Source organism: Brachyhypopomus gauderio, chromosome 8, assembly GCF_052324685.1.
Source record: "Brachyhypopomus gauderio isolate BG-103 chromosome 8, BGAUD_0.2, whole genome shotgun sequence".
Lineage (NCBI taxonomy): Eukaryota > Metazoa > Chordata > Actinopteri > Gymnotiformes > Hypopomidae > Brachyhypopomus > Brachyhypopomus gauderio.
In genome coordinates, this window is record NC_135218.1 from 10543534 (window position 1) to 10556836 (window position 13303).

The 13303-nt window shown below is 38.2% G+C and overlaps 1 protein-coding gene and 1 long non-coding RNA gene across 3 annotated transcripts; one reads left to right on the forward strand and one right to left on the reverse strand.

The window, feature by feature from the left end:
- Positions 1-212: 212 nt before the first annotated feature.
- Positions 213-7412, reverse strand: LOC143521451 (obscurin-like). 2 transcript variants are annotated; one of them, XM_077014330.1, is made up of 7 exons: positions 7323-7412; positions 6379-6657; positions 5754-6032; positions 5121-5399; positions 4661-4747; positions 4481-4548; positions 213-3448 (listed from the first exon to the last, which is right to left on the reverse strand). In XM_077014330.1, the coding sequence occupies exons 1-7, from the start codon at positions 7399-7401 to the stop codon at positions 3404-3406; spliced, it is 1116 nt and encodes a 371-aa protein (XP_076870445.1). In that variant the 5' UTR covers positions 7402-7412; the 3' UTR covers positions 213-3403. The 2 variants fall into 2 exon arrangements, with proteins under 2 accessions (XP_076870445.1, XP_076870444.1); XM_077014329.1 differs by having other exon boundaries at positions 213-4548.
- A 1954-nt stretch (positions 7413-9366) lies between these two features.
- Positions 9367-11852, forward strand: LOC143521033 (uncharacterized). Its single transcript, XR_013132606.1, has 5 exons — positions 9367-9635; positions 10417-10692; positions 10951-11037; positions 11169-11236; positions 11560-11852. It is a non-coding gene; the product is annotated as an uncharacterized LOC143521033 (long non-coding RNA).
- The last annotated feature ends 1451 nt before the right edge of the window (positions 11853-13303 follow it).

A 13303-nucleotide genomic window follows, 5' to 3' on the forward strand; every position in this document is an offset into this window, starting at 1 on the left:
AATGATCCACATATTTTTCTTTATTATTTAATTTAATTTATTAGAATTGATTAATAAGTTATATTTAATTTAATCTATTATTTAATTATTGTAAGTACTTATTGTAACGCTCGGGTGAGGCGACAGACGAGACAGGAATCCTTGCTTTCGCTTTTCCAAACGTAACTTTTAATAAACACATAAAGCGCAATAGCGTACGGAGAACACATAAACATGCACACACAACGTGCAGACTCAGACAACGACGAGCGCAGGACACTGCGCAAACGCACATTAAGTAGACAAACCACATAATCCCCACGTGATTATGAGACGAGCAACAGGTGAGACGAATCAGCACAGGACACAAACGCACCCACGGAGATCCACAGACGCAGACTAGAAAACGTAAACACACGCCCAAAAGGGAGAGGCCGGGGTCCTCAATGTGACACTTATTTGTTCTGTTATTCAATGTTCTATTTCTGAATAAAGACATGGAAATTAACTGGTTTCCCCAATTCATCGATTCATCGCAAAATTCATCAGCCGATTAATCGATTTTTAAAATAATTGTTAGTTGCAGACCTACTCCTCAGGTAGGTTGTGATGTGGAGGAGAAAGAAGAATTCTGGAGACAGATAGATGAAGTTGTTTTGCAGGTTCCTAAAGAGGAGAGACTGGTTATTGGAGCAGATTTAAATGGACATGTTGGTGGAGGGAACAGTGGTGATGAGGAGGTGTTGGGTAGATATGGTGTTAAAGAAAGGAATATGGAAGGACAAATGGTGGTAGATTTTGCTAAAAGGATAAAGATGGCTATAATTAACACTTACGAAAGTGTTAATTATTTAAGAAAAAGGAAGAGCACAGGGTAACATATAAGAGTGGGGGAAGATGCACACAGGTCAACTATATCCTCTGTAGGAGACGAAACCTGAAAGAGGCTAGTGATTGCAAGGTGTTACCAGGGGAGAGTGTAGCTAAACAGCATAGGATGGTGATATGTAGGATGGTTTTGGTGGTGAAGAAGAGGAAGAGAGTGAGAGCGGAACATAAGATCAGGTGGTGGAAGTTAAAGGATGAGGACTGTGGTGTAAAATTCAGGGATGAGGTGAGGCAGGTACTGGGTAATGGTGGTGGTGTTCTGGATACCTGGGATGAGACTTCAAATGTAGTGAGGGATGTGGCTAGGAAGGTGTGACCTCAGGACAGAGGTCAGAGGAAGATAGACAAGGACAAGGAGTCATGGTGGTGGAATGAGGAAGTTCAGGAAAGTTTGAGAGGAATCGGTTGGCTAAAAAGAATTGGGATTTTCAGCGAGATGAAGAAAGTAGACAGAGATACAAGGAGATGTGTCGCAAGGCAAAGAGAGCAGTAGCAGAAGCTAAAGAGAAGGCATATAGCAAGCTGTATGAGAAGTTGGACACTAAGGAAGGGGAAAAGGATCTGTACAGATTGGCCAGACAGAGAAACCGTGATGGGCAGGATGTGCAGCAGGTTAGGATGATAAAGGATAAAGATGGAAATGTGTTGTCTGGTGAGGAGAGTGTCTTGGGAAGGTGGAAGGAGTATATTGAGGAACTGATGAATCATAATGAAGGAGAGGTAGAGATCTGTGAGCAGCAATATAGTTTCATGCCAGCTAAGTGCACCACAGATGCTATGTTTGCTTTGAGAGTGTTAATGGAGAAGTATAGGGAAGGACAGAAGGAGTTACATTGTGTGTTTGTTGACTTAGAGAAAGCTTATGATAGAATACCGAGACAGGAGCTGTGGTATTGTATGAGGAAGTCAGGAGTAGCAGAAAAGTATGTGAGGGTAGTGCAGGATATGTATGCGAACAGTGTGACAGCAGTGAGATGTGCGGTAGGAATGACAGATGGGTTTAAAGTGGGGGTAGGACTACATCAGGGATCAGCCCTGAGTCCCTTCCTGTTCGCAATTGTCATGGACAGACTGACGGACGATGTTAGGCAGGAGTCCCCTTGGACTATGATGTTTGCTGATGACATTGTGATATGTAGTGAGAGTAGGGAGCAGGTGGAGGTGAGCTTGGAAAGATGGAGACATGCTTTGGAGAGCAGGGGAATGAAAGTGAGCAGGAGTAAAACAGAGTACATGTGTGTGAATGAGAGGGCAGACAGTCGACAGGTCCAGTTACAAGGAGTTGATTTGGTGAAGGTTGACGAGTTTACCTACTTAGGGTCGAGGGTACATGGAGGAGTAATGGAGGAAGTGAAGGAGAGGTAAAGAAGAGAGTGCAGGCAGGGTAGGGTGGATGGCATAAAGTGTCTGGGGTGATCTGTGATAGAAGGGTGTCGGCTAGAATGAAAGGAAAGATCTATAGGACAGTAGTGAGACCTGCTATGTTGTATGGACTGGAGACAGTGGCACTGAAAAGAGACAGGTGAGGGAGATGGAGGTGTCTGAGATTAAGATGTTGAGATTCTCATTTGGAGTGACGAGGAAGGATAGAATGAGAAATGAGTTTATTAGATGATCAGCACATGTAGCATGTTTTGGAGATAAAGTTAGAGAAGTGTGATTGAGATGGTTTGGACATGTACAGAGGAGGGAGGAGAGGTATATTGGTAGGAGGGTCTTGAGGATGGAACTTCCAGGCAAGAGGAGGAGAGGTAGACCTAAGAGGAGGTTTATGGATGCAGTGGTAGAGCATATGAGAGTGTTTGGTGTGTCAGTGGAGGACACTCAGAACAGGGCCAGATGGAGGAGTTTGAGCCGTTGTGGCGACCCCTAAACGGGAATGGCCGAAAGAAGAAGAAGAACAAGAAGGAATTCAATTTATACATATGAAAATTTACTTTACTCACAAGTACAAATTTAATTCTTACCAGTAAAAAGTATATGATAATTCATGACTTTTCAATTAATTTTTAATGGGGGAAACAACATATAAGAATTATTTTTTTATTAGCACAATTAAATTTTTTACATGTAATTATGATGTGGAACACAGAGAGAAGGACGAAGCACCAAGTCCAGTCTTCCTTACAAACAGTACACGTTTATTTGAACAAAAGTGCAGACAGCGCACGTGAAACATCTAATGGTAGTCACAAATAAGACTCTGACAAAGACGAGCACGGGACACTGCACGAACGCACATTAAATGGACAAACCACATAAGCCCCGAGTGATCACGAGACGAGCCACGGGTGAGACCGATGAACACGTTCAGACACAACCACACCCACGGAGATCCACAGACGCAGACGACTAGACGTAGACAACATAAACACACGCTCAAAGGGGAGGGTAGTAGCACGTCTTTAGTTTACATCAAAGTAAATGACACAAATCGAACAGAAAAAGAAGAATAAGAATGCTGCATCACACTATATAAGCAAGTCTCTCAAGGCGTCGTGAGGGCAGACAGAGGAGGCGTCTCCAGCAGCACGGCTTAGATGTCATTCTCGTAATAATGCACATCAGTGCTGGACTGGATCTGTGGGTTAAAATAGCAGAGGAAAGCAACAAAAACAAGAAATAGGTGCAGAGGCGTCGATAGGTGATTGAGAGCCAGGGAGGGATGTAGTGCGTGTGGGTGTGGGTGTGGGTGCGGGTGTGGGGGTGGATGTGGGTGTGGGTGCGGGTGTGGAGGTGGATGTGGGTGTGGGTGTGGGTGTGGGGGTGGGGGTGGATGTGGGTGTGGGTGTGGGTGCGGGTGTGGGTGCGGGTGTGGAGGTGGATGTGGGTGTGGGTGCGGGTGTGGGTGCGGGTGTGGGGGTGGGTGTGGGTGCGGGTGTGGGGGTGGATGTGGGTGTGGGTGCGGAGGTGGATGTGGGTGTGGGTGTGGGTGTGGAGGTGGATGTGGGTGTGGGTGCGGGTGTGGAGGTGGATGTGGGTGTGGGTGTGGGGGTGGATGTGGGTGTGAGTGTCTACCTTGAGCCAAGGGGCTGGCTCACCGTGATAGTATACACAGCCCTTCACAATGCACATCAACAAAATGTCAACAGAATTTTACATCCCCACAATTCTTGTAATAACCTATTAGATCATAAAATATGTTAGAAAAACAGTTTCACTTCTCCAAATTGAATGAACTGACTAAATAAAGAATAAAACAGAAAACAATGTCTGAATAACAGCATGAAAAGTAAATCTATCACAGTAAATCTTTTATTTGTCCGCACTAATGGCTGCTTCCCCATTTAAGGTCTTTCACAGCCAACAATAATGAAAGTGTTATAATTTTTAAATCTAAATGAAGCATTACGTAATGTGAGTTCATTCTTCAACTTAGGCAGCACATATAATGCAGACTTTAATGTATTAAATGAAACATCGACACATTTGATGTATTAAATTTAACAGATTAGTGTATGGTTGATGTATTTAATGTATTGACTCAGCCTCACGTGCTCTTATACAAACACACACACACACACACACACACACACACACACACACACACACACACACACACACACACACACACACACACACACACACACACACACACACACCCTGTGTTTACCTGATCATGTTGCTCATGTTGCCCTCCTGTTCTGTCCTCCTCACCTTTCATCCTTCTTCTCTTACACCCTAAACATTGATCAGGCAACAGTGCATGTGGGATTTGTGGGATTGGTGATTCCAAGCAGTTCATTATTCATAATGTGTCAATCATTGTTTCTGTGATCATGTGTGTTTGTACCTTTGTATATCCAGCAGGCTACAATAGATACTCCCCCAGTTACGAACAAAATGGCACGATATTTGAGAACTGTTTTCAAAGGTGGATCTGTTAATAGTAATGTGATTCACATGAAATTCACACTGAAAACAAAAATATATAAGATGCTTGTATACACATAGTGTGTGTTATAGAGTGTGTTACTGTGTAAACGAATTGCTGTAACAATAAAAAAATTACAATATGCAAACTGGACTTTAAATTCGATTAGGAAACGAATGTCCATTTAAGTATTTTGTTTTAGGTAGTGTTTTCCTGAATAATAATCTGATGTAGTATATTTTTATTGCATGTTTGGATTTATGGAATAAAAACACATGAAACTTTTTAACACTGCTATGTCTCTTACATACCATGAAACTACATGTCATATCTGTTTTACAAAACATATGGCATTGCTAAATGTCCAAAAATGCTATACCTTGAACAGTAAGTCTGAATTTTTTGTATGTTTTAGAATCCACCTCACAACTGTATTCTGCCTGATCTTCTGCAGTCACTTCATTTACTACTAGAGTCCTGTATTTTCTTATCTGTACTTTTTTGCTGTGGTAATCTGCATTATTCTCATTTATAGGCCCATAAGGTCCAGTCCAGGTGATTGTTTTGTTTTTAGCCTGTAAATTAGTGTCATAGCAATAGAAAATGGCTGACTGTTTTACTGGAGTTATGACTTCATGTATTTGTGCCATTTGGAAGCCTAAGAGAGGAAAACAGAACAAATAAATAAAATTACCATATTGTTACATAAACTTATGCAACCTTTATACAAACATATACAAAATAGTTGTATACTTCACTTTTGCTACAGTGACCATTGGGATTAAACTCTGCTCTGATTGTAATGACTGCTATAGTGTTAACCTAATGAGACAAAAACTGAGCACCATCATTCTGTTTGGACCATCCAAAACTACATTGCGTGTTTGGATTTATGGAATAAAAACATATTGGATTTTTTACATCCTCCTATGTCTCTTACATACCATGAAACTACATGACATATCTGTTTTACAAAACATATGGCATTGCTAAATGTCCAAAAATGCTATACCTTGAACAGTAAGTCTGAATTTTTTGTATGTTTTAGAATCCACCTCACAACTGTATTCTGCCTGATCTTCTGTAGTCACTTCATTTACTACTAGAGTCCTGTATTTTCTTATATGTACTCTTCTGCTGTGGTAATCTGCATTATTCTCATTTATAGGACCATGAGGTCCAGTCCAGGTGATTTTTTTGTTTTTAGCCTCTAAGTCAGTGTCATAGCAATAGAAAACGGCTGACTGTTTTACTTGAGTTATGACTTCATGTATTTGTGACATTTGGAAGCCTAAGAGAGGAAAACAGAACAAATAAATAAAATTACCATATTGTTACATAAACCTATGCAACCTTTATATACAAACATATTGTATACTTCACTTTTGCTACAGTGACCATTGGGATTAAAAACTGCTCTGATTGTAATGACTGCTATAGTGTTAACTTAATGAGACCAAAACTGAGCACCATCATTCTGTTTGGACCACCCAAAACTGCATTGAATGTTTGGATTTATGGAATAAAAACATATTAGATTTTTTACACCCTGCTATGTCTCTTATATACCATGAAACTACATGACATATCTGTTTTACAAAACATGTGGCATTGATAAATGTCCAAAAATGCTATACCTTGAACAGTAAGTCTGAATTTTTTGTATGTTTTAGAATCCACCTCACAACTGTATTCTGCCTGATCTTCTGTAGTCACTTCGTTTATAATAAGAGTCCTGTATTTTTTTATATGTACTCTTCTGCTGTGGTAATCTGCATTATTCTCATTTATAGGACCATGAGGTCCAGTCCAGGTGATTGTTTTGTTTTTAGCCTCTAAGTCAGTGTGATAGCAATAGAAAGTGGCTGACTGTTTTACTTGAGTTATGACTTCGTGTATTTTTGACATTTGGAAGCCTAAGAGAGGAAAACAGAACAAATAAATAAAATTACCATATTGGTACATAAACTTATGCAACTTTTATATACAAACATATACAAAATATTTGTATACTTCACTTTTGCTACAGTGACCATTGGGATTAAACACTGCTCCAATTGTAATGACTGCTATAGTGTTAACTTAATGAGACCAAAACTGAGCACCGTCATTCTGTTTGGACCATCTAAAACTACAAAGGGCATTTTAAGAAACATGGCTTCTCTCACAACATAAATCAGACAATATGCCAAAATCTGAAGCCTTGTCCAAATGCAAAAACTGAATAAATGTTGTTCATTCAGTTGATTTGTGGAGTAATTGATTGTAATGTGAATGAGTGACACTCTGTGTAAATATGTAAGTACATTATTTGTTAGAACAGCTGATGGTTGAAATGGTTAGAGATTTGTTGTTTAGAACATTTGTATAGTGCTTTGGTTAAGACTCGTTGTCTACTGTATATGATCATGGTTGTCTACTGTATATAATCATGGTTGTCTACTGTATATGATCGTGGTTGTCTACTGTATATGATCATGGTTGTCTACTGTATAAGATCATGGGTTGTTTACCTCAATATTTACTAATGTTTTAACTCAGAATTCTCAAGAAAGTGAGAAAAGTGATTTTAAAATCTTACCTGTATGGAAATGAAGCAGCAGCAGAAGCAAATATTTCCACATTTTGGATGTCTGTGCCTGCCTGAAGAAGGGAGACATGGATGAAACAACAATCGTTGTTTAACTCACTAGAATGTGCATTCTTACTTCCTGAATAAATGTGATGATGATATAAAGGTCTAAACAGTAAAACTGACTTCATGGAACTTTTATGTAATCACTGATTCTCACTCAGGAAGTGAGCAATCCAAATGTCAAGCAAAGAATCTAGTTTCACATCTGTAAAGCTATTGCATTGTACAGGATTAGGCTAAAACTATGTATATAAATAACCAGAGGAAAAAATTACGTTATTTTGATTGGTCAGGGTGATGTGACAGATGTGACAGATCTATATGATGTGAGCTGTACTGGAAATAGTACAAGCCGTTTTAGCTTTAATTCTTATTTTCTCGATATCAGGAATTCAATGTAGCTATACATGTGAAAATAAAATTTCCACTAGTACATATTTATCACTTTCCACTAGTACTTATTTATTATTGATATCATAAATTTAATAAAATCAAGGAAGAATATTTTTTACTAGTAAAAATGTAGTCCTTACATGTAAAAATTAAATTCATGATATCAAAAATGTTATTCTTACTAGTGAAAATTCATAACTTTTCCAATTTATTTTAATGGGGAAAACATTTTTACATGTAAGAATAAAAAACTAGACATAAACAACATAAACACACACCCAAAGGGGAGGGGTCAGGGGCTGCATGACAATAATAATTGTATTCTTACATGTAAAAAATTTGAAAAACTATTGTTTTTACCAGTAAGAAGCTAATTGTTACATGTAAAAATAAACTTTTTTCTAGTGAAAAATCTTAATTGAAATGTTTTACTTGGAAGATTTACATTTTCAGTAGTATAAATCAATTAAATTCTTACTGTCACGATACGGAGGCCCCCTGCTGGCCGCCTCCATCCTCAGCGGCAGTAGATTTGTTGTTGGGTTGTTATTGCGTTGTGTTCGTCCCTCAGGTGGGCAGGGTCTATTAGGATCCCAACACCTGAGGGTCTATATGTCTTGTCTTTGTACTAGTTGACTGCTGGTTGTGTCCTTCATTTAGATTGAGTGGCGGGTTTTATGTTGTGCACTTTCTTCATTAAGTCTCCCCTTTTCCCTGGTGTGATCGCTTCCTTTTTATTGTGCACTCCTCGCCCATCACACTTACTAGTAAAAATGAAATTATTGCTAGTATAAATAACATTTTTACATATATGGATTAAATATTTACTGTAAAATATTCAATTCTTACATGTAAAAATGTTTTCCCCATTAAAATAAATTGGAAAAGTTATGAATTATCACATAGTAAGAATAACATTTTTGATATCATGAATAAAATTTTTACATGTAAGGAGTACATTTTTACTAGTAAAAAATATTCTTCCTTGATTTAATTAAATTTATGATATCAAGAATAAATAAGTAATAGTTGTTACGTTGGGAGGAGGCAGGCCCGACGAGCAGGTACTTGAACACACAGACGTTTATTGGTGAACAACGAATAAAGTGCAGCGTGAATAGCACAAGCACTCTCATACATAACACTCACAACGGCACGAGCTTTAGACAAAGACGAGCACAAGACATTGCGCGAATACACATTAAATAGGTGCTGAACACATTCCCCAGTGATCACGAGACAAGTCACAGGTGAGACTACGAACACGCTCACAAACGACCCACACCCACAGAATTACAAACATGGACATAACTGCACGCAGACGACATAACGACACGCCCACAAGGAGGGGTATGGAGCTGTCACCGTGACAATAGTGGAAAGTAATAAATTTGAACTAGTGGAAATTTAATTTTCACATGTATAAATTGAATTCCTGATATCAAGAATAAAAGCTAAAACAGCATATACTATTTCCAGTCACATCATATAGATCTGTCACATCTGTCACATCACCCTGACCAATCAAAATAACGTATTTTTTTCCTCTGGTTATTTATATATATAGTTTTAGCCGAATCCTGTACAATGCAATAGCTTTACAGATGTGAAACTAGATTCTTTTCTTGACGTTTGTATTGTTCACTTCCTGAGTGAGAATCAGTGATTACATAAAAGTTTCATGATTCTGTCAGTTTTACTGTTTAGACCTTTATATCATCATCACATTTATTCAGGAAGTAAGAATGCACATTCTAGTGAGTTAAACAACGATTGCTGTTTCATCCATGTCTCCCTTTTTCAGGCAGGCACAGACATCCAAAATGTGGAAATATTTGCTTCTGCTGCTGCTTCATTTTCATACAGGTAAGATTTTTAAATTCACTTTTCTCACTTTCTTGAGAATTCTGAATTAAAACATTAGTAGATATTGGAGTAAACAACCATGATCATATACAGTAGGCAACCATGATCATATACAACGATTCTTAACCAAATCGCTATACAAGTGCTCTAAACAACAAAGCTCTTTAACCATTTCTACTGTCAACTGTTCTAACAAATAATGTAATTACATATTTACACAGAGTGTCACTCATTCACATTACAATCAATTACTCCACAAATCAACTGAATGAACAACATTTATTCAGTTTTTGCATTTGGACAAGGCTTCAGATGAGGCTTGTCTGAGATCAGCTAGTAGAATTTTCAAACTTTCAATTTGTTGCAAGGAGAAGACTGGCTTGTCCCCAAATACAGAGCACTCCACTAATCAAGAGGAGATTAACTAAAAGCATGAATCACTATTTCAACAACATATGGAGCAAGAAGTTATTGCATTCTTATGATTATTCTGATCTCAAGACATTTGGTATGTTGTCTGATTTATGTTGTGAGAGAGGCCATGTTTCTTAAAATGCCCTTTGTAGTTTTGGATGGTCCAAACAGAATGATGGTGCTCAGTTTTGGTCTCATTAGGTTAACACTATAGCAGTCATTACAATCAGAGCAGAGTTTAATCCCAATGGTCACTGTAGCAAAAGTGAAGTATACAAATATTTTGCATATGTTTGTATATAAAGGTTGCATAAGTTTAAGTAACAATATGGTAATTTTATTTATTTGTTCTGTTTTCATCTCTTAGGCTTCCAAATGTCACAAATACATGAAGTCATTCCAGTAAAAGAGCCAGCCATTTTCTATTGCTATGACACTGACTTACAGGTTAAAAACAAAACAATCACCTGGACTGGACCTCATGGGCCTATAAATGAGAATAATGCAGATTACCACAGCAGAAGAGTACAGATAAAAAAATACAGGACTCTAGTAGTAAAGGAAGTGACTACAGATGATCAGGGAGAATACAGTTGTGAGGTGGATTCTAAAACACACAAAAAATTCAGACTTACTGTTCAAGGTATAGCATTTTTGGACATTTAGCAATGCCACATGTTTTGTAAAACAGATATGTCATGTAGTTTCATGGTATGTAAGAGACATAGGAGGATGTAAAAAATTCAATATGTTTTTATTCCATAAATCCAAACATGCAATAAAAAAATATACTACATCAGATTATTATTCAGGAAAACACTATACAAACATCTTATATATTTTTGTTTTCAATGTAATGTCTTTTAATAAGCATTCATGTGAATCACATTACTATTAACAGATCGACCTTTGAAACCAGTTCTCAAATATCTTGCCATTTTCTTCGTAACTGTGGGAGTATCTGTTGTAGCCTGCTGGATATACAAAGGTACAAACACACATGAAACAATGATTGACACATGGATGTTTTAATATTTATGAATAATGAACTGCTTGGAATCACCGATCCCACAAGTCTTGGCTGTTGGTCACATGCACTGTTGCCTGATCAATGTTTAGGGTGTAAGAGAAGAAGGATGAAAGGTGAGGAGGACAGAACAGGAGGGCAACATGAGCAACATGATCAGGTAAACACAGGGTGTGTGTGTGTGTGTGTGTGTGTGTGTGTGTGTGTGTGTGTGTGAGTGTGTGTGTGTGTGTGTGTGAGTGTTTGTGTGTGTGTGTGTGTGTGTGTGTGTGTGTGTGTGGGGGGGGGGGGGGGGGGTCTGTGTGTGTGAGTGTGTGTGAGTCAATACATTAAATACATCAATCATACACTAATCTGTTAAATTAAATACATCAAATGTGTATCAAATGTGTCGATGTTTCCTTTAAAAAATATCATCTGGATTTACTTCATGCTGAATCGTTATTTGCATTTCTACTTGTTTTCCCTTTTTCCATTTTTTAGAATGCTGGGTCACTGATATACTTAACTATAATGCATGATAAGCAGCCTGGGACAGTGCACATACCGTTATACTCCTATGACAAAACAGAGTACTCAGTACTGTCACTTAAATGACTGATTTGTTTGATTCTCAATGTAGTACATTAAAGTCTGTATTATATGTGCTGTGAACTTACATTATGTAATGTTTAATTTTAATGTAAAAAAATTATAATTTTATTATTGTTGTCTGTGAAAGACTTGTAATTGCTGTAATGTGGAAGCAGCCACTAGAGTGAAATAATAAAGTGAAATAAAAGATTTCCTGTGACTATTATTCATACAATCAGTTTGATGCTTTTAGTAATGGATAATGGGGCAGTTATGGTCTGGTGGTTAGGGAACTGGTCTTGTGACCGGAGGGTCGTGGGTTCAATTCCCAGGCCTGAGGCCATGACTGAGGTGCCCTTGAGCAAGGCACCTAAACCCCAACTGCTCCCCAAGCGCCAGGCTAGGGCTTACAATTATAGCTTTAGTTGGTTCATTTAATTTGGAGAAGTGAAACTTTTTGTAACATATTTATATTACAAGAATTGTGGGGAAGTAAAAATTCTGTTGACATGTTGTTAATGTGCATTGTGAAGGGCTGTGTGAACTATCACAGTGAGCCGGCCCCTTGGTTCAAGAGAGACACCTGCTTTCAATCGCTGACCCTACCAACTAACACACCATCTGCACCAGTTTTCACCTTCTTGCAAAATTGCAGAGAATGTCTTTCATTTGAAGCACCTACAAGGATGTCAGAAACAGGAAAACACATTTTTGCCCATGATTAAGAAAAACAAAATCTGTTATTACATGCTTTAATATATTCCATGATGCCTTGTTATATTAAAGTTTAATATAAGGTGACATAAAGGCCAAACATCCTCAGTCATCTATCAGCATGGGGAAAATCAGAGAATACATACATGATTAAATTTGTTGTAGGAGCTGGTTGCAAATCATTAAATCTCCAAAACTAAAACCACAGTTCCAAACTCTGATGGACGGCAAACTCTCACTCTCAGGAGCTTCCACTTCAATGTGCAAATACATGCCAAGAAACTACCCCAAACAATGAGGACTGAAATACACTGTTTGTAAGCCTGACTTGGCCAAATTATTCACAGAAAAAAATTATAATATATTTACCGAAGAGGTGGTTCCTAATGCTTCCTCAAAGATTTAGGTACATCAAGGATTGTCCTCATGGATACAGTTTGTTAACAGTTAACTTATTCTTAGCTACATGAGATGGAAACAGAACGAACAGAATGACAATCTAGATGCCTAGGCAAATAAACACCTGGGAAAAAATGTCACTGGGGAACATAACAGAACTAGAAACAAGAAAGCTAAGGAGTACATGCAACACTGTGTTAGCTAGTCGCTATGACCACAATACACAAATGCAGACTTCTTAGTATACAGCATGGAATGCAGGGAAATACTAAGGCGCTGGAACGACTAGAATAAGGAAAGTGGCTGAGAGAGGGCGATCACATGAGGTGAGGAGTTGGTGGATTAGCAGAGCTGACGAGCAGGTAACGAGAGCTAGGTGTTAGTACACAGTCAAGATGGAGTGTCAGGTTTTTACCTCAGAAGACGTGTGGTCGATAGGGGCAAAATGTACTGGACCAATATATATACTCTCCTTTCTGAGCCAAAATAATCTTTACTGCGTTTAATCTTTGCAAATCATCCTGATAACATGTAAATAAGG

Coding starts and splice junctions, on each gene's coding strand:
- LOC143521451 (XM_077014329.1), bottom strand. CDS start 7,401: ATGTCTCCCTTCTTCAGGCAGGCACAGACATCCAAAATGTGGAAATAT. Junction 6,658..7,322: donor GCTGCTTCATTTCCATACAG/GTAAGATTTTAA, acceptor TTCCTCTCTTAG/GCTTCCAAATGTCAAAAATA. Junction 4,549..4,660: donor AGCCTGCTGGATATACAAAG/GTACAAACACAC, acceptor ATCAATGTTTAG/GGTGTAAGAGAAGAAGGATG.